At 39.5% G+C, this 22,813-nt stretch overlaps 1 protein-coding gene across 6 annotated transcripts in view; it reads right to left on the minus strand.

Moving 5' to 3' along the window:
• The window catches only part of VDR (vitamin D receptor), a 227,083-nt gene that overhangs the window by 20,621 nt on the left and 183,649 nt on the right, over positions 1-22,813 (minus strand). For all 6 annotated transcript variants that reach the window (XR_005777732.1, XM_040425878.1, XM_040425881.1 and 3 more), the window contains one exon: positions 21,996-22,095. Coding sequence is in view for 5 of the 6 variants with exons in the window: in XM_040425878.1 (XP_040281812.1) it covers positions 21,996-22,095 (100 nt within the window). In the remaining variant the exon portion in view is untranslated. The remainder of the gene's footprint in view (positions 1-21,995; positions 22,096-22,813) is intronic.

Consider the following 22,813-nt stretch of genomic DNA (forward strand, 5'->3'; position numbering starts at 1 on the left):
CGACTTACCATATATATTGGGAAGCTTTCAACATTACTTGCCCCCCAAAACAGTGTTTCACAACAGTGTATGCCAAGCACACCTGCTCCCATGGCAGTATGTGCAAGCCATGGATGCCAATAGCTGTTTACCAAGTGGCTTTTAACTGGGAAATGCAGGGTGGTGTGCTACTGGTCACTGCTCAGTGGTTGACAGGTTATGACTGACTATATGATCAATCACGTTGTAACTTTTGTTTACATTATTTGTCAAACAATACCCGGTTATGCAAACACTGCCGAGGTGAAATCTCACTGACGAGTACACCCGGCTACTGTATTAAGTGTGCTGTAGGGGAAGCCTCATTATTCTATACTTTCTCAAAAGTGGAGAGCAAAAAATACACAAATTAGAGATGGCTTAAGAGATCCATCTCCTTGCTTGGGGCTCTCTGTGCAGCATGTTTATACGCCATTTCTTACTCTTAATCTCTTGATTATCTTTCCTAAACTTTCCTCTTTGTGAGACAAGATATTTTTATTTGAAGAAGTCCCAGAAGTCTTTATCACCTTCCTGCTTAATATATCCCATCCCTTGACAGATGTCATTGCCATATAATCAATATTACCTGCTTCATCTGTATATCTCTTTTCCTAGTTATAGGCACTGCCACACTTTCAGGCTTTTTATGCAGTTTATGGTGTCAAAACAAGAAATGAATTAAAAAAAAAGGCAAAGTAGTATCTTTTGTTAATACTTTCTTTACTTTTATGATCCTCTTCCAATTATTGGCCGAGTCTCCACAGGCCAGCCGAAACCTGTTAACCCTTTGTTAACCCGTTAATTTGTGCAGATTAAGAATGAGAGAACTGATGTAACAGGGGCAGACATCTCACTTGGTCTGTCATTCTCGTGCCTGCTCTGTTGCTCCAAGAGGCGGTACATAGACAGAAGCTCTGCTACCGAGAAGGGCAGATGCCAACTGTGCATGTGCCGCTTAAATCTGGGGACACCTAGAAGTGTAGCAGTGTATGCACAGTTGGCATCTACGCTGCTCAGGCAACAGAAGCAGAACCTCTTCGCTTGAGCTGCTACTCAGAGCAATGTGCAGGAGTGAGATTTTAACATAGTCTCTTGATTTTAATTAGAAAATGACAGCATTAATAGACAATTACAATTTACTCTACGTAATTATACACACACACATTTTTATTATATGTCTGTCACATAATTGCTACAGTGTAATTTTATATAACTGTAATTAACAGTGTGGGAATCTACAAGCTGCATCTCTGCAAGCCATACTCAGAATAACAAGTCTATTCTTGGTAGAGAACATGACATATTGGGTTATGGAGTTCAGGGAACATACTGCAAGTCATTAATTTAAGAAATATTCCTGATGTATATATAAAGGTATAGAAGATTTTTTTCTATGCCAAGAAAGTGTATCCCCTTCAGGAACTGGCGATTTTCCGTTTTCATTTTTACTCCCAGCCTTCCCAAAGCCATAACTTTTTTTTTCCATTCACATAGCCGTGTGAGGGCTTGTTTTTTTGCAGGACAAGTTGTAATTTGTAATGGCAATATTTAATATTATATAGGATGCAATGGGGAGCTGGAAAAATATTCCAAATGGAGTGGAACTGAAAAATAACACAATTACCCCATAGTTTTATGTTTTTTTCTTCTTTTTACGGCGTTTCCTATGCGCAAAATTGAACAGTTAACTTCATTCTCCAGGTCAGTACAATTACAACGATACCAAATTTATATGAGGGCTAATTTTCTAATGGTGCCATTTACGGTTGCATACAATGTAGTGGGAAGCAGGGCAAAAATTTCAAATCCAGTGAAATGCTAAAAAAAAACAAAAACACAATTCCACCACTGTTTTGTTTTTACAGCATTTACTATGTGGTAAAACTGAACTCTTACCTTTATTCTCAGGGCCACTACAATTACAACGATTCCACTTACGTATATTTTTTCTTGTGTTCTAATACTGGAAAAATATAAAATAAAAACTTTCGGAAAAAATAACAAATTTTTTCTCTTTGCAGCACCATATTCTGACCCCCATAAGTTTTTTTTTATTGTTATGTGTATGAAGCTGTGTGAGGGCTCTCTCTGCTTTTCATTGATACCATTATGGGATGTGTACAACTTTTTATCACTTTTTATAAAAAAAATTATGGGAGGTGATGCTATTTAGATTTCTTTTCTGTTTTGCTGGATATCCTTATATTTTAATAGTATGGGCATTTTCCCACAAAGCAATACCCACAGTGTTTATTTTTTTAATTGTTTATGTGTTTTTTTTATTTTGGGGACAGGGGAGTGATTAAAATTTTCTAATTTTGCTCAACGGGAATTTAAATTAGGAGGTCGGGAAGAGGGTTAAAGAGGTTACCTCACACAAAAATATTTATATAGTTGATTGTGGAGGAACCAACCACTGGAAGCATCGACAATCCTGAGAACAAGGATTACCCAAGTCCCCACTCTGAATTAAGGGGTAGTGCACATATCAGTCCACCACTCCATTTACTTCTATGAGGATGATTTAGACAGTGCTATATCAGTCCCATAAAAATAAATGGCTATCCAGTAATCATCAGATTGCTTGATGGTAAGAATATGTCTGTCATTATAGAGGCAAGCATACAGCTTGCCATTCTCATCAGCATGCTTGAGGACCCAGTTCGTGCTTGAGGTCCCCCCCGACTGAGATGAATGGTCATCGTAGCTGGTGTTGTCATCATCACCCTTATCCTCCTACACAAGCAACTCCTCCTCCTCCAATGTTAGCTCCTCCTCGTCCTCCATAGGAATTTTTCCGTGAGGGTCCCCAACAGCTACTGGGTGGCCAGCAAGACTTGTAAGCTGCTGTTCTTCCGCCGTCCCTTGCTGCATCAGCGTGAGTATCTGCTCTAAGATAAATATCAGGGATATGATGTCAATGATGCTGCAGTTGTCTCTACTGACAAATCTGGTGGCCTCTTAGAAGGGCCCGAATATGCGATATGCATCTCTGATGAGCTGTCGCTGCCTGACCTTGAAGCAACACATGCTCCCTGCTGAGGTGGTCTGGTGCATGACGAGATCATTAACTGCTTTATGCTGCTTATACAGATGCTCTAGTATGTGCAAGGTATAATTCCAGCAAGTTGGAACATCGCGGATCAAGCGGTGCAATAGCAGACCATTCTGTCGCTGCAAGTCCAAGGGGGAGCTTCTTGGCACACAAGAATGGCTGAAATGCTAGGACCATCTCCTGAATATGGCCAGCTCTCTCTGCCAGACACTGTACTTTTACAAAAAGCATTGCATGGCTAAATTAATTATGTGCGCAATGCAGGGAGCATATGTTAGTTCCTCCAAATGCAGCTCGGCCCTGATGTTCCTGTTATTGTCACTGACCGACCACCTTGCCAAATTGGAGTTGGTGGGAGACAGCTAGTGGGATGTTCGCTGCTCAATGCACTAGGAGGAAGGAGGAGCTGGAGCGATGATCTGCCCTGCTTCTGTTGGGGATGGGAGGCTGTCCAAGGAGGAAGATGTGGAGGAGTCGGATAGGCTTCTGGTGCAGGAACCAGACCAACACAAACGGGCAAGTGTCAATAGGACCTGGTCTTGTTGCTGTGGTGCTTCCTCGCTGTTGCCATGAAAAACATTGATTCAGTGGGATGTGAAAGACATGTACGGTCCCCGTCCATAACAGCTGCTCCAGGTGTCCACTATGGTGTACTATTTTAAACAATTGTTTTGAAAAAATTGACAGCTGGGCAGAAGTATGAATATCATAGATATGTAGAGAGAATCTCTAAATCGCACATCCTCATACCTATGCTTCTGATATAAACTGTTTTCAATTATCAGCATTTCTTATGATAAAACATGGCTATACAGCACTGTTATCAATCATTTGCTGTGCACTATAAAGAGGCAATTAGTATACAGTTTGATCAAAGAGCATAGGCCCACTTACCGCGACAAGGTTGCCTCTTGTTTAAGTGGGAACCTACTCTAACCATGGCGCAGAGCCGTGCGGCGACCACCACGCCTCCACACCACTCCAGCAGGCAATGGGATCCAGCAGCCGCACAGCGGCCCCACTGTACAGTGAGGCCACATGGGCCCCGGGTCCCATCACTCCACCAGCACGGCACGGAAGCAGAGACGGCCGCCGTCCAGCGCCGCATGTGAACTGGTGCAAAGAGCTCACCTGTTCACAGCCTTTCAGGAACTCCAACTGAGATGTGGTAGTAATTTATAGACCCTTTGCAGACTTCTGCTAATTAAAAAGCACCTGAGCCAAATGGGGAGGAGTGCTGATTCAGGGGAGGGGGGAAAAGAAGTATGAATATCATACAGCAGATTTTTTTTTTTTGTGAAGTTGAAGAACTGTGCCACATTACCATAACAAAGTAACTTTGCCAGGTGGGAGTTCAAGTTGCACACAAGATAATTGCTGGTCAAAAATAGTTTTCTCATGGCCACACATTCTGTTATCTCTGATATCTCACAGTGGAGTCGAGGACATAGGGGAGGAGGAGTCTGAGCAGGAGAAGAAACAGCAGAAGACAGGGAAGTTGTACTGCTTAGAGATGCTGACTGACTGCGACAAAGAAGACCAGGAGAAGGACAGACTTGTTCTGATTCAGAATGCTGGCCAGTTCTATTTTTCCACAGGAACTGCCTTATGTGCTGCGATAGAACTCTGGTACCTATGTTTGTATTTGAACGCCCAAGGCTTATCTTAATCCTGCAGATCGTGCACACGGCTGTGGTTTTGTGTGCCAGCCTTATGGAAAAAAATGCCATATGGGAGTTGCTTGCAAAAAGCTGGAGGCAGCCAAGCTTGGTCTAGGTTTGGCTCTTTCTGAGCGTGAGCCCGCCAGTATCAGCGGCATCAACAGTTCCTGAGCTAACCACAACAGAAGCAGATCTGCTCTGTTTTGTGGGAGGTTCTGGCAGTACATTCCATTTGCTCAATATTTCGACCATGGTCACCAACCTCTTCCTCAGCATCCAGGTCCAGTCCAACATACAATAATCGTTAAAGTCCTCATCCTTCCAGCCGTTTTTATCAGACTGTCATCATTGTCTCCACTCCTGATTGTCTGCTCTGTATTTGGCCCAAGTGCCACTATCGCTATCACTGCCTCTACCTTGGCTACAAGTTAGCTACAACCCACATTCTGATCGGATGATGAGGCATGGCATGGGTCTTTCATTTTACGCTGTTTCTTGTTTCAGACATTTTATTATATAAATGGAAAGTCACTGTTTTAATATAAATAAAAAGTCACGTGTTTGGAACCCACATTATTAAACAGTACTAGCAAGGTTTTTCTGTAATTTAAATACAGATGTGCAATTAAATGTTGGTTAGAATGCATATTTTGCATTAATCTGTCTTTGAACTACACGGTATGATGCATTAATGTGTTCACCAACACAGGCATAAGAATGCAATTTTGCCAGTAAAATGACTTTGAACTACACGGCATGATGCAGTAATGCGTTCACTAACACAGGTATAACAAAGCAAATTTTGCAGTAAAATGTCTTTGAACTACACAGTATCTGGCAGTATCTGCGTTCAATAACACAAGTATAAAAATGGTGTTATTGAAGGACTGCTTTTGTTATAACTACCTATTATCTTGTAGTAATATGTAATGCATTTAATTACACAGGTATAAAATGGTGCTACTCTTACTGTAACTACCCATTTGTTTGCAGTAATATGCAATGCGTTTAATAACAGGTTTAAAAATTTCATTATTGCAGTTTTGCATTTGCTGTAACTCCCCGATATCTTGTAGTAATATTTAATAACACGGGTATAAAATTATGCTAGTGCAGTACAGCTTTTGCTGTAACTAACAGTTATCTTGCAGTAATATGCAATGTGTTTAATAAAAATGGGTATTGAAATGGCATTGTTGCAGTATTGCTTTTGGTATAACTACCCGCTATCTTGTAGTAATATGTAATGCGATTAATAACAAGGGTATAAAATGGTGCTACTGAGGTATAGCTTTTGCTGTAACTAACTGTTATCTTGCATTAATATGCAACGGATTCAGTAACACGGATATAGTACATTGATACGCTCAATTACAAAGAGTAAATTTAAACTGTTTTGCAGAAGAAAAAATAAAAATAACAATTGCTCATTGACTGTCTGTTTATATACAGAAAAAATGAGTTGCCAGCAGCTGTGGGTGACCAGTCCTTCAATCTGGATAACAGAAGATATCACAGCAGCATATCCAGTGTGACTTTTATTGGGGACCAGAGTGCACACACAAGTACAACGTTTCGGCTACGCAGTAGCCTTTCTCAAGTATACTGGTACAAGATCAATCAAACATATAAATACCATGATAAGCCCCCCATGTGACAACATGTAACCAATAAGCTCGAACTGCTATTCAATAGCACCTGTGCGTTAATTAAAATGATCACTACTACCAATAGAAGTGTTGCTCCAAAATCAAATATACCTGATACTCATTAGATAGGCTCCAACCGCATCCTCATATTGGCCAAGCATGTTGGCGTCTCCATGGGCACATTGCGCATGTCCATGATGTCATTGCGTCGATGTGGGGGCGGGGCGCCGTCGCCACACACAGCGAGAGGGCTGTACCCATCTATGCATAAGCACCGCATGTCAACCAATAAGCATCGCTGTTACCGGTCACATGTCAGGCGCGTCATCAATCACGTGACCATCACCTGACCCGCAAAAGCTGCAAGATGGACAATAGAGTAGAGTGTCGATGTGATCGATCACTCAATCATATATGGGGGAAATGGTGATACCATCTTCAACCATTATTACTCTAATTGGGACGACAGAAAGAATGTATATAAAGGACCGCCTATAAAAAAACAGTGAGCAACCACGTATGTTGGGGAGCAAATGATCATAAAGGTGGTGTGAATAAAAAAGTTGTTTTCTTATAAAAACAAGGGGTGAATAAAGGTGTGTCTAACACAAATATGTATATATACTTTAAAATCCCAATAAAAACAAAATATACTGAAAAGAACATCAACATATAAGGAAATGTTCTATCTATCTATATTGTTTGCATTAAACTCTATGTTCAATCCCTGGGGTTGTAGAGCTTGTAAGGTAAAAATCCATTTGAGCTCTTTTTTTCTTTAGCATACGTTCCCTGTCACCTCCTCTCTTGGGAATCTGCACCGAGTCGATGACAGTAATCATCCACGTCGCATGCTTGACTCCTTACCTTGGAGCCAGATGCTACGAGTGGTGTCAGATGATAATGTGTTCATGAACCGCATAGATGAGATGTGCAATAAATTTGCCAAGAGAAAATATCCATGCAGACTGTTACACAGATCGAGGGCGCGGATCTCCTCGGCTGACAGGGTGTCCACCGTTCAGGTTTCCTCTAGGAATAAGAATATGGGGCGAATGCCGTTTGTATCCACCTATGGCCACCACAGTGTAGAGATTGCGCAGATCTTGAGAAAAGACTGGCATCTCTTACACAGTGGTCTTCCCTCAGTAAGTGAATTTGATAAACCACCGTTGATGGCATACAAACGTGGAGTTAACTTACATGATAAGTTGATTAATACAGACATAGGTGAAGTCAAGAAGGGAGGTCAGACATATTTAAAACCTAGACAGACAGGTAATTTCCGCTGCCTTGGCTGTTGCAACTGTGGGAATATGTTGAAAGGTAACACCTTTGTACACCCATATAGTGGCAAGAAATTCAACATCAGAGAGTACTACACATGTCGATCTAACTATGTTGTCTACATGATCGTCTGCCCATGTAGTTTAATCTATGTGGGCGAGACGACCATGGAGGTGAAACATATCAATAAACACAAAAGTACCATAAGGAAAAAAATGCTGGACAAGCCAGTGGCCAAACATTTTTCTGACTGTGGACACTCTGTCAGCCAACTGAGATTCCGGGTCATCGACACAATAATAATATCACAGTGAATAACAATATATAAAACCGACACAATGTAGATAAAAAATCAATATATATCAATATATAAAACTGACACGATATAATGGCGGTAAAAGAGTAATTAGTGAACAAGAAAAATAGATAAGATCAGTGCATATTTAAAACGAGCAATAAATAAGCGAACAATAAAAAAAGAATTAAATAAACAATGGTCATAAGATAGCAATATAAATAAGATCCCAATAAATATATGGATTTTCGTGGAGAATAATGTTCCCTCATGCACTGAAGTCCACTCCGGTACCAGTCCTAATATCAAATGTTTGGAGGAAATTATAGTTCCAAGTACATGCCGCAATATAGATTGAATTGTATAATGAATCGGCAGGTTATGCGAACAGCGGCGTCCCGCTGTAATAGTAGCAAGTGATCACTTTTGATGAATATACGCAGGTCTTACCCGAGGATGCTTGATACTGGATAGTGGCCCCTCGACTCGGCTTGTAAGTAATGTCTCCGGTCTCAAGGGGTAGTAGCCAGGTTTGAATTTCGCGCCTGTAGGATTGTTTGATACACGTGGTGAAGTCCGTCTCACGTGGAGTAACGTCCTAATATATCGGCGATTCTCTGGCGGTAAAAAAGTCTTCCAGGCTTCCTCTGAGTTGCAGACCCTCTTCTGTGGATGGTGGGATACCAAACGCGTTTCGGGGATTTACTGAGGAGACCCCTTCTTCAGTGGTTACCATCCATCTATTCCTGTTCCCCTTTTATAGTGAACTGGGGATGAAGAAAAGTCTGGTACGGAGTTTCGGAATTGGCAGGGATTGGGATCTGTAAGTTTAGTTTACTTACTAGTAATAGGTATTAGATATGTTTATGTTTTCGCATATATCAGCCATCATATACTTATATTACCATAATCCTATATTGATAAACATATATATTGACATAAATATAAACAAAAAGGCAGATGTATAAAAGTAAAGATAAAAACACGTTAGTTAATATATCCTAAAGTGGACATAAGTGGTGATACTATTTCCACCTATGTAGTCTGCATTGTGTTTCTATCATGTTCACTGTAAGGACACATCACATGAGAGGGGACATCATGTAGATAACGCATCTCGTAAAACGCGCACCTATGTCGCAAGTATCATACTGCATAAAGTGGCTCTACATTTTCCTAGATAGTCTGTTCAATGCATCATTAAATATTAACTACAAATTGTCTGGCGACTATAAGGGATCGGTATCTTAAAAAATCAGTATCATGGATCGCTTAATATAAAGTTATATCAAAGTGGCTGTATAGAAGCAAGGAGTCATGCTGAGTGTATGGAAAAAATAGGTAACACATAATACGGTGATAAGAATACCAATATCTCCTGTGGCATCTCACCATTCAACAGGTGCACCCAGTGTCACATACAGTCTAAGTGCGGCTATATTGTATCACTCAAAAGGCGCACCGCCTATCGCATACATTTGTAATGCGGTTGCGGTGCGTCTTTCTAATCATCGGTGTTTAAATATTTTATCTTTATTTTTAAGTTACTTTTACTTCTAAGCTATTTTTAGACCAATCCTTCTTTGCGTACCTCAAACAGATTCAGCGTTATAGAAATATAAATTAATAATATAATTTAAAATTAATATGGCTAAAAATATTTACAAATATTAATAGAATGTGATAGTCATAGACCCACATGATGTAACGATTCTTCGGGTCGCATTCAATGAGAGATGGGCAGCTACAATGGGATTCAAATATACTTTTCTAAATTCTTCAAGATATAAAAGTGGATTTAGTGAATGGGGGCCAGATGTAGAGGAGAAACTGCAAGACTTTAAATATCGTACAGTTAGTCATCGACAAGTGGCTCCCATCCTATAGAAAACCAAATAGCTCAAAATCTGCGTCGAGGCCCCCCGGTTGTAATGTGTTCAGTTCAAAAATTCGTTTGGTTTCTAAGCGTGACATTTTCTCTATGTGGTTACCTCCCCTCCAATCTTTATGCACTTTGTCGATTGCTGAGAATTTAAGGCAGGAGGGGTCTTGATTGTGTGTTATTTTAAAATGATTCGATAGGGAATGATTTTCGAAACCCTTCTTTATATTTCCAACATGTTCCGCAATGCGTTTTTTTAGGGTTCTTTTGGTTCTTCCTATATATTGGAGCTTGCAGGGGCATTCAATCACATAGATAACATCCTCTGTACTGCATGTGAGGAACTCATTAATTTGGTGACAATGGTTATTCGTTGTTGATCTAATTTCCGTAGTTTTTTTGGGGAACGAAGTTAGTTTACAATTACCACATCTGCCACAGCGAAAAAAGCCTTTTATGTTCGCCCAAGATTGTATAGTGGGGATGTGGTCTTTCTTTTTTTGGACAGTAGGTGCTACTTTAATACTTAAATTGGGGGCCTTGGTGAACACTATTTTTGGTTTAGATGGTATTAAAGTGCTTAAGATCTTATCATTTTTCAGTAAATACCAATGTTTGTTTAAAATGTTTTGGATTTTTCTAAAATCTCCATTAAAGGGCAAAATTAGGCGTAGACTGGGGTCTATAGGTTCAGTCTCTTTGTTCATTATTTTTTTGTCTACAAAAAAATCCTCCCTATTCATTCCTTTGACTCCATGGAGTGCCACATCTAAAATCTCTATAGGATATTTTTTTGCTAAAAATTGATCTGTCATAATTTTAGCTTCTTTCTCAAATTCTTCATTAAGTGTGCAGTTCCGTTTTGCTCTCCGTAGTTGTCCCTGGGGAATATTAATCAGCCAGTTGGGGAGATGACAGCTATTGAAAAGAATATAGCTGTTACAGGCTGTCGGTTTCACAAACGTAGTGCATTGTAATTTTCCATCTTGATTTAAAATACGCAAATCTAAAAATTCTAGTGAGGTCTGACTCGTGTTTCCTGTAAAAGTTAGATTCCAATCATTCTCATTAATATCCCTTAAAAATAATTTCAAAGAGTCCCCATCTCCCTGCCAGATAAAAAATATATCATCGATATATCTTTGCCAGAGCACCAGGTTCGTCCCCAGCTTGGGCAAGATGTTTTCATATTCCCACTGTGCCATAAATAAATTGGCATAACTGGGGGCGAACCTAGTGCCCATGGCCGTGCCCTGTGTCTGTATATAAAAGTCTCCCGAAAAGTTAAAATAGTTGTGAGTTAGAATAAAATGGATAGCTTCAACAACATAGTCAATCTGTATTTGTTCTAAATTTCCATCCATTAATAATTGGGATGCAACTGATTTTTCTCCTTGTTCGTGTTTGATTACAGTATATAGAGACTGGACATCAAGGGTTCCCATGATCCAGTTTTCATTGAAGTCCAGTGATTCAATGATTTTTATAATCTGTGTACTGTCTTTAACGTATGAGGGGACTTTTTTTACCCTAGATTGTAAGATTACATCTACGTATTTTGATAAATTTGAGGTTAGTGACCCAATTCCTGATATAATCGGGCGACCAGGCGGGTTAGTTAAATCTTTATGTACTTTAGGCAGACAATAAAATACAGGGATACGTGGGAATCTATTGATTAAAAAATTCTGCTCATCTTCATTTAAAATACCCATCTTTCCACCTTTAATACATAATGCTGTTAATTCTGCTAAAAATAATTCAGTAGGGTCATTTTGAAGTTTCCTATAGGTGCTGCTGTCGGAAAGTTGGCGCAAACATTCAGAGTTATATTTCTCTAGGTCCTGAACTACTATTGCACCTCCCTTATCTGCTGGACGGATAACAATATTTTCTTCTTTCTGCAATTCCTTTAGGGCCTTAACTTCTGCGTTGGTTAGATTGTTTCGTTTATATCTAATTTTTTCTTTTAGTTTACGAATATCATGTTCAACGCATTTTTTAAAACTTGCCATTTCCTGACTTATCTCATTCCTAGGATATTTTTTTGAGATTCTTTTAAGATCCGTGTGGACAAATGTGTTATTGGTATTTGATATTTCTCGATTTATGGGGTTTTTTAGAAAATATTTCTTTAAACAGAGTCGCCTTATAAATTTTTCGACACCAATAAATGTATCGAATTTATTCAATTTGTTGGTGGGGGCAAATTTGAGGCCTTTGTTTAGTAAAGTGACTTGTGCATTCGTTAGATTTTTTGTGCTCAAATTGATAATGGAGTCATTCGTGATTATAGTATTATCTATCTGTGCCTTTTCCCTCTTCTTTCCCCTTCCTCTACGTACCTTTCCCTTTCTCCGTGATTCCTTGTCCTCATTCGATAATCTTGTGTATTGTAGTGTTCCTGTGTCTGTGTTTTTTCTACTCTGTATTGTTGTGATCTGTGCATTTCGTGTGAAGTTAGAGGTTTGTGCCTGAGGTTGTATTGGTGATCTATCTGGGGTTCTTTGTTTCGTGTATATGTGCGTGGTGATTCGTGCCTCGTCCGTGTTCTGTGGTGTGGGGGTGTCCTGTCTAAAAAATGTTCTCGCTCCTCCAGGATCTCGAACCTATTCTGGACAGGTATAGTGTACTCATTCGTGAATTTATCTCTATTCGGTATATCATCTATTTGTGAAAAATTAGGAGTGTTAGGTCTCAATAGTGTTTCTCGTTGTGTTTCCCCAGTATCATAATTTCTTCTATTAGTTCTATTGTCATAATTTAATTTTTTTGTTTTTTTATCTATAATTTCCTGTTCTATCCTGTCCAGATTAGTACATAGTCTGGACTGGAAAGTTAGGAACTCCGAATTTTGGGGTAATTTGTCCACTCTCGGACGTAATTCATTAATTTTATTCGATGTCTCTGTCAGGATCTCTAGTCTCCTTTTAATGATAAGCTTCACAAGGGAAAGAGAATATTGATGTAATGTTTCGTCCCATTCCCTTATGAAGGATTGGCTGCATAAATCTTGAGCTGGATTTTTGATTAATGTCAGGCCCTTGGGAATACTGTTATTCTCTATATATCTAGTCAGTGTTTTGACTTCCCACCTTTGTTTTAGTTGTCTAATCAGGAGACACCTTCAGAGAATTAGAAACTCTCCTGATTAGACAACTAAAACAAAGGTGGGAAGTCAAAACACTGACTAGATATATAGAGAATAACAGTATTCCCAAGGGCCTGACATTAATCAAAAATCCAGCTCAAGATTTATGCAGCCAATCCTTCATAAGGGAATGGGACGAAACATTACATCAATATTCTCTTTCCCTTGTGAAGCTTATCATTAAAAGGAGACTAGAGATCCTGACAGAGACATCGAATAAAATTAATGAATTACGTCCGAGAGTGGACAAATTACCCCAAAATTCGGAGTTCCTAACTTTCCAGTCCAGACTATGTACTAATCTGGACAGGATAGAACAGGAAATTATAGATAAAAAAACAAAAAAATTAAATTATGACAATAGAACTAATAGAAGAAATTATGATACTGGGGAAACACAACGAGAAACACTATTGAGACCTAACACTCCTAATTTTTCACAAATAGATGATATACCGAATAGAGATAAATTCACGAATGAGTACACTATACCTGTCCAGAATAGGTTCGAGATCCTGGAGGAGCGAGAACATTTTTTAGACAGGACACCCCCACACCACAGAACACGGACGAGGCACGAATCACCACGCACATATACACGAAACAAAGAACCCCAGATAGATCACCAATACAACCTCAGGCACAAACCTCTAACTTCACACGAAATGCACAGATCACAACAATACAGAGTAGAAAAAACACAGACACAGGAACACTACAATACACAAGATTATCGAATGAGGACAAGGAATCACGGAGAAAGGGAAAGGTACGTAGAGGAAGGGGAAAGAAGAGGGAAAAGGCACAGATAGATAATACTATAATCACGAATGACTCCATTATCAATTTGAGCACAAAAAATCTAACGAATGCACAAGTCACTTTACTAAACAAAGGCCTCAAATTTGCCCCCACCAACAAATTGAATAAATTCGATACATTTATTGGTGTCGAAAAATTTATAAGGCGACTCTGTTTAAAGAAATATTTTCTAAAAAACCCCATAAATCGAGAAATATCAAATACCAATAACACATTTGTCCACACGGATCTTAAAAGAATCTCAAAAAAATATCCTAGGAATGAGATAAGTCAGGAAATGGCAAGTTTTAAAAAATGCGTTGAACATGATATTCGTAAACTAAAAGAAAAAATTAGATATAAACGAAACAATCTAACCAACGCAGAAGTTAAGGCCCTAAAGGAATTGCAGAAAGAAGAAAATATTGTTATCCGTCCAGCAGATAAGGGAGGTGCAATAGTAGTTCAGGACCTAGAGAAATATAACTCTGAATGTTTGCGCCAACTTTCCGACAGCAGCACCTATAGGAAACTTCAAAATGACCCTACTGAATTATTTTTAGCAGAATTAACAGCATTATGTATTAAAGGTGGAAAGATGGGTATTTTAAATGAAGATGAGCAGAATTTTTTAATCAATAGATTCCCACGTATCCCTGTATTTTATTGTCTGCCTAAAGTACATAAAGATTTAACTAACCCGCCTGGTCGCCCGATTATATCAGGAATTGGGTCACTAACCTCAAATTTATCAAAATACGTAGATGTAATCTTACAATCTAGGGTAAAAAAAGTCCCCTCATACGTTAAAGACAGTACACAGATTATAAAAATCATTGAATCACTGGACTTCAATGAAAACTGGATCATGGGAACCCTTGATGTCCAGTCTCTATATACTGTAATCAAACACGAACAAGGAGAAAAATCAGTTGCATCCCAATTATTAATGGATGGAAATTTAGAACAAATACAGATTGACTATGTTGTTGAAGCTATCCATTTTATTCTAACTCACAACTATTTTAACTTTTCGGGAGACTTTTATATACAGACACAGGGCACGGCCATGGGCACTAGGTTCGCCCCCAGTTATGCCAATTTATTTATGGCACAGTGGGAATATGAAAACATCTTGCCCAAGCTGGGGACGAACCTGGTGCTCTGGCAAAGATATATCGATGATATATTTTTTATCTGGCAGGGAGATGGGGACTCTTTGAAATTATTTTTAAGGGATATTAATGAGAATGATTGGAATCTAACTTTTACAGGAAACACGAGTCAGACCTCACTAGAATTTTTAGATTTGCGTATTTTAAATCAAGATGGAAAATTACAATGCACTACGTTTGTGAAACCGACAGCCTGTAACAGCTATATTCTTTTCAATAGCTGTCATCTCCCCAACTGGCTGATTAATATTCCCCAGGGACAACTACGGAGAGCAAAACGGAACTGCACACTTAATGAAGAATTTGAGAAAGAAGCTAAAATTATGACAGATCAATTTTTAGCAAAAAAATATCCTATAGAGATTTTAGATGTGGCACTCCATGGAGTCAAAGGAATGAATAGGGAGGATTTTTTTGTAGACAAAAAAATAATGAACAAAGAGACTGAACCGATAGACCCCAGTCTACGCCTAATTTTGCCCTTTAATGGAGATTTTAGAAAAATCCAAAACATTTTAAACAAACATTGGTATTTACTGAAAAATGATAAGATCTTAAGCACTTTAATACCATCTAAACCAAAAATAGTGTTCACCAAGGCCCCCAATTTAAGTATTAAAGTAGCACCTACTGTCCAAAAAAAGAAAGACCACATCCCCACTATACAATCTTGGGCGAACATAAAAGGCTTTTTTCGCTGTGGCAGATGTGGTAATTGTAAACTAACTTCGTTCCCCAAAAAAACTACGGAAATTAGATCAACAACGAATAACCATTGTCACCAAATTAATGAGTTCCTCACATGCAGTACAGAGGATGTTATCTATGTGATTGAATGCCCCTGCAAGCTCCAATATATAGGAAGAACCAAAAGAACCCTAAAAAAACGCATTGCGGAACATGTTGGAAATATAAAGAAGGGTTTCGAAAATCATTCCCTATCGAATCATTTTAAAATAACACACAATCAAGACCCCTCCTGCCTTAAATTCTCAGCAATCGACAAAGTGCATAAAGATTGGAGGGGAGGTAACCACATAGAGAAAATGTCACGCTTAGAAACCAAACGAATTTTTGAACTGAACACATTACAACCGGGGGGCCTCAACGCAGATTTTGAGCTATTTGGTTTTCTATAGGATGGGAGCCACTTGTCGATGACTAACTGTACGATATTTAAAGTCTTGCAGTTTCTCCTCTACATCTGGCCCCCATTCACTAAATCCACTTTTATATCTTGAAGAATTTAGAAAAGTATATTTGAATCCCATTGTAGCTGCCCATCTCTCATTGAATGCGACCCGAAGAATCGTTACATCATGTGGGTCTATGACTATCACATTCTATTAATATTTGTAAATATTTTTAGCCATATTAATTTTAAATTATATTATTAATTTATATTTCTATAACGCTGAATCTGTTTGAGGTACGCAAAGAAGGATTGGTCTAAAAATAGCTTAGAAGTAAAAGTAACTTAAAAATAAAGATAAAATATTTAAACACCGATGATTAGAAAGACGCACCGCAACCGCATTACAAATGTATGCGATAGGCGGTGCGCCTTTTGAGTGATACAATATAGCCGCACTTAGACTGTATGTGACACTGGGTGCACCTGTTGAATGGTGAGATGCCACAGGAGATATTGGTATTCTTATCACCGTATTATGTGTTACCTATTTTTTCCATACACTCAGCATGACTCCTTGCTTCTATACAGCCACTTTGATATAACTTTATATTAAGCGATCCATGATACTGATTTTTTAAGATACCGATCCCTTATAGTCGCCAGACAATTTGTAGTTAATATTTAATGATGCATTGAACAGACTATCTAGGAAAATGTAGAGCCACTTTATGCAGTATGATACTTGCGACATAGGTGCGCGTTTTACGAGATGCGTTATCTACATGATGTCCCCTCTCATGTGATGTGTCCTTACAGTGAACATGATAGAAACACAATGCAGACTACATAGGTGGAAATAGTATCACCACTTATGTCCACTTTAGGATATATTAACTAACGTGTTTTTATCTTTACTTTTATACATCTGCCTTTTTGTTTATATTTATGTCAATATATATGTTTATCAATATAGGATTATGGTAATATAAGTATATGATGGCTGATATATGCGAAAACATAAACATATCTAATACCTATTACTAGTAAGTAAACTAAACTTACAGATCCCAATCCCTGCCAATTCCGAAACTCCGTACCAGACTTTTCTTCATCCCCAGTTCACTATAAAAGGGGAACAGGAATAGATGGATGGTAACCACTGAAGAAGGGGTCTCCTCAGTAAATCCCCGAAACGCGTTTGGTATCCCACCATCCACAGAAGAGGGTCTGCAACTCAGAGGAAGCCTGGAAGACTTTTTTACCGCCAGAGAATCGCCGATATATTAGGACGTTACTCCACGTGAGACGGACTTCACCACGTGTATCAAACAATCCTACAGGCGCGAAATTCAAACCTGGCTACTACCCCTTGAGACCGGAGACATTACTTACAAGCCGAGTCGAGGGGCCACTATCCAGTATCAAGCATCCTCGGGTAAGACCTGCGTATATTCATCAAAAGTGATCACTTGCTACTATTACAGCGGGACGCCGCTGTTCGCATAACCTGCCGATTCATTATACAATTCAATCTATATTGCGGCATGTACTTGGAACTATAATTTCCTCCAAACATTTGATATTAGGACTGGTACCGGAGTGGACTTCAGTGCATGAGGGAACATTATTCTCCACGAAAATCCATATATTTATTGGGATCTTATTTATATTGCTATCTTATGACCATTGTTTATTTAATTCTTTTTTTATTGTTCGCTTATTTATTGCTCGTTTTAAATATGCACTGATCTTATCTATTTTTCTTGTTCACTAATTACTCTTTTACCGCCATTATATCGTGTCAGTTTTATATATTGATATATATTGATTTTTTATCTACATTGTGTCGGTTTTATATATTGTTATTCACTGTGATATTATTATTGTGTCAATAAAGATCCCCATACTTAAGAGTGTGCCCCACTTCTATTCGTTTATACACTGTGTAAGATATGCCAGTCTTTTCTCAAGATCTGCGCAATCTCTATACTGTGGTGGCCATAGGTGGATACAAACGGCATTCGTCCCATATTCTTATTCCTAGAGGAAACCTGAACGGTGGACACCCTGTCAGCCGAGGAGATCCGCGCCCTCGATCTGTGTAACAGTCTGCATGGATATTTTCTCTTGGCAAATTTATTGCACATCTCATCTATGCGGTTCATGAACACATTATCATCTGACACCACTCGTAGCATCTGGCTCCAAGGTAAGGAGTCAAGCATGCGACGTGGATGATTACTGTCATCGACTCGGTGCAGATTCCCAAGAGAGGAGGTGACAGGGAACGTATGCTAAAGAAAAAAAGAGCTCAAATGGATTTTTACCTTACAAGCTCTACAACCCCAGGGATTGAACATAGAGTTTAATGCAAACAATATAGATAGATAGAACATTTCCTTATATGTTGATGTCCTTTTCAGTATATTTTGTTTTTACTGGGATTTTAAGGTATATATACATATTTGTGTTAGACACACCTTTATTCACCCCTTGTTTTTATAAGAAAACAACCTTTTTATTCACACCACCTTTATGATCATTTGCTCCCCAATATACGTGGTTGCTCACTGTTTTTTTATAGGCGGTCCTTTATATACATTCTTTCTGTCGTCCCAATTAGAGTAATAATGGTTGAAGATGGTATCACCATTTCCACCATATATGATTGAGTGATTGATCACATCGACACTCTACTCTATTGTCCATCTTGCAGGTAGACCATGCCAAGATACATATGCGATATATATCTTTAGCTATATCTATATCTATATCTATATATCTATAATTGTGGTTGATACAATAGACCCATTATCTTCCCTTTACGGCGTTCTAGGACCTTTTGCGGATCAGGTGATGGTCACGTGATTAATGACGCGCCTGACATGTGACCGGTAACAGCGATGCTTATTGGTTGACATGCGGTGCTTATGCATAGATGGGTACAGCCCTCTCGCTGTGTGTGGCGACGGCGCCCCGCCCCCACATCGACGCAATGACATCATGGACATGCGTAATGTGCCCATGGAGACGCCGACATGCTTGGCCAATATGAAGACGCGGTTGGAGCCTATCTAATGAGTATCAGGTATATTTGATTTTGGAGCAACACTTCTATTGGTAGTAGTGATCATTTTAATTAACGCACAGGTGCTATTGAATAGCAGTTCGAGCTTATTGGTTACATGTTGTCACATGGGGGGCTTATCATGGTATTTATATGTTTGATTGATCTTGTACCAGTATACTTGAGAAAGGCTACTGCGTAGCCGAAACGTTGTACTTGTGTGTGCACTCTGGTCCCCAATAAAAATCACACTGGATATGCTGCTGTGATATCTTCTGTTATCCATTTATACTTATGGGACGGCGTTGGATTGGCTGCTCCATCACGGCTGGTGCATTCCAGACAGGTCAGAAGGTCCATCTTGTGCTGCTCTACAACTATTTCTTATTACAGTCCTTCAATCTGTCACTATAAACTTTCAGTGATCAAATTCCCTTAAACAGTGGTGCCCAGCCATTTTTCGTCTGACGGTCGCACTAGACTTGGTATAAATTTTGCGGGCCAGAACCAGGTAGCTTTGGCAGAAAGAAATGCAAACACTGTGAGGGGCACGTGTGAGCATTACTACTGTGAAGAGGTCACATATCTGGCCATTATTACTGTGAGGGGGCATGTGATGTATACATGTGTATGATGTATGTAGTGCAGTATGTGATGATCACACACTGCTCTACATACATTACACACATTGATACATTACACACTGCGCTGTCACCTCCTTCTGCAGGTCCATCTTGATGTCTGGGCTGCAGGCTTCAGCTCTTTAGCCGCCATGCTTCTTGGGGTCCTTGCGCAGCGAGCTCCGGCACTCTTTGCTTCAGCCACCCCAGGGAGCCGACCCCTCCTCCTTCCAGGTCCCGCCGATTTCCCCTACTGCAGGGCGCTGTATCGCTCCGGCGCCCACCCAATCTAACCAATAGCAAAGCTCCTTGCTGTCCGGAGCTTTGCTATTGGTTATTGCAGGCACAGGCAGCATCGCTGCGCTGCCTGTGCCGTGCACAGCGCACTCTGCGCTGATAAAAAGCAGGGAAAAGTCTAAGACCTCCGGTCACTGCGGGGGCCGCATGACACAGCTTCGCGGGCCAAATAGGTTGGGCATCACTGCCCTAAAACATACCAATATCTTCTTATCTCCATACACTCTGGTTATAGTGTCTTTATCACACTATATTAGTGGCTTGTGACAGTAATAGCTTTTGTCAGACATTGCCACAAGACTCAGTTCCAGCTCACAAGCTGAAGACATAATGGCGATTCTTCTGTCTCAGCATAAGGACCTGCTTGCCCACTGCTCCCTGACTGGCCAATCAGGTTGTCTTTAAGCCTCTGAGCCAATCAGGGCACACCCTCTCACGTTACTCGGTGCCATGTTTGCGCAATTCGCCCAAAGCAAATCACAAAAACCTCAGATTTGTTCGATACACATTTTTTGTGAAATTCATAACTAATCCGATTTCTAATAAAGTAATGTGTTTTTGATGCAGGCTGCTTTAAAATGTGTACACCATTGCATTTCAGTCTGCCTCTCATCTCCCTACATGTGCCGTCTAAAAGAACAACTGTTTGTTACCCATAGCAACCATTCACAGCACAATCTCAATCTGACTCTCCATGCCTGCTGTCAGAAAATAAGGTCCTTTGTGCTTCAGAGTGGTAATCTCTCTACATGTGCTGACTAACAACAACCAATGATGCAGCGTGCATTTTATATACGTATACACTTCTGTAAGGCGCTGCTTCTCACTCTGCCTGACATATGGCATCGCCTGCATTTCAGATTACCTCTCATCTCCTTGCATTTCCTTTGCAAATGGGCACCTGGGGCAGAAGCACATTTTGCAAAGTTTGCAGTCAATATCAAAGTGTGAGGGCGACCATACATATTCCATAGCTGCTAACCAAATGTTCAGCTATCTCTCCCAAGTTCCTTCCAGGTCCCCCTTCACATTCAGCTCACCCAAACATGTATGCATATTTAGTGGGGAGAGCAGAGAATGCCGCTGCCAGAGACTCCTGGTGGCGGCTTATCTCCCAGGAGAACAAAAGGATCAGGCAAAAAATATTCATTTCACCCGATCCTTTTCTCCCCCAACATCATCTGTCAGGGAGGAATCGTCTGCTTCCCAAACACAATAATCTGTTGGCTGAAGCCACTGAGAATGCACTAATGTGTGTCGGAGCTTATAAAGACAAAAAAAATATTTTAAAAATGGTGGATGTTCTCTTTACCTCTAATTGCGCCTAAGACAACAATTGCTATTTCTAGGTAAGAAACAGCATTAGAAAATATTTATATATGGTCAGGTCCATAATATTGGGACATCGACACAATTTAATATGTATATATAATATATATATAGCCAAGCAGTAGTTCATGGCTTTATTTCTTTACTTTTTCATTCTTCTTAGTCAGTAACCTTTCAAAGTAATCTTTGACATGTATATTGCAGTAAATACTTGCATTTTACATAAAATAAAGCCTTTTCTTACGACTCTGTATTATGTCATTCCTCCCTTATTACTTTTGGGAATGAATTGACAACTATGCTTTACCAATTCCCTTGTCAATAGAGAGGTCTTTACAGTCTGACATTATCAGCAATGATTGGACAGTATCAGACTCTTCAGGGACACGTTCCACTGACAAGGGGAATGGTAGCACCAAGATGTCAATTTATTCAAATATAAATAAAAGGCTCTTCAGAATTGCTATTTTATGGTGAATATAAGTATTTCCTAAAACAGACATGCGGGGGGAGCCAACAAGTTCCCTTTAAAGCGGCTACTTTCTAATAGTTTCACAGTAATATCTATACCTGGAGAGGTATTAAAGGAGTCTGAGTCTGAGGAATAGTTGTTGGTTTGGACAGATGAGGATCTTGTTATTCTTCTATATGGATTTTCTCTGACCGGTGGCTGTGTAAAATGAAAGAAATCACAGTGTTCAATATTACCTCCAAAGAAAAACCGAAATAACAAATGTTATGTCTAATGCTGGCCATAGTGCCGACGATAATGGGTCATAATCATGCAGTCAACATAATTCAATTAACATCTTTTAAAACAACAGGAAATGCATCAGGTACGTTTTAATATGTGTTATGTAATTTGGGAATCTGACAAGTTGTGAATAAACTTTTACAGCGAAATGCCAAGCGGATATCATGGATTTTGTACACAGAATGTATAGATGTGTTCAGATGACTACTATGAATTATCTTGTATTTAGGACACTATTTTGGATGTTTCTATGATCACACATTACAACATCTACTATGTGGTCAATCAAGAACCGCTAGAATTCATGCACACGAGACTCGCACAAGACAATTAATTTTGCCCTCATTTAAAAGTCCATCTGTCAGAAGATTTGTACCTATGACACTGGCTGACCTGGTACATGTGCGCTTGGCAGCTGAAGGCATCTGTGTTGGTCCCATGTTCTTATATGTCTTCGCTGCTGATAAAAATTATGTTTTATTATATGCAAATGAGCCTCTAGGAGCAACGGGGGAGTTACCATTACACTTAGAGGCTCTGCTCCCTTTGCAACTGCCTCACCCTCTGCACTTTGATTAACAGGGCCAGGTGTGATGATATTTTGTTTACCTGGTCCTGTCAATCAATGTGCAGA

Source organism: Bufo bufo, chromosome 3, assembly GCF_905171765.1.
Source record: "Bufo bufo chromosome 3, aBufBuf1.1, whole genome shotgun sequence".
Classification (NCBI taxonomy): domain Eukaryota; kingdom Metazoa; phylum Chordata; class Amphibia; order Anura; family Bufonidae; genus Bufo; species Bufo bufo.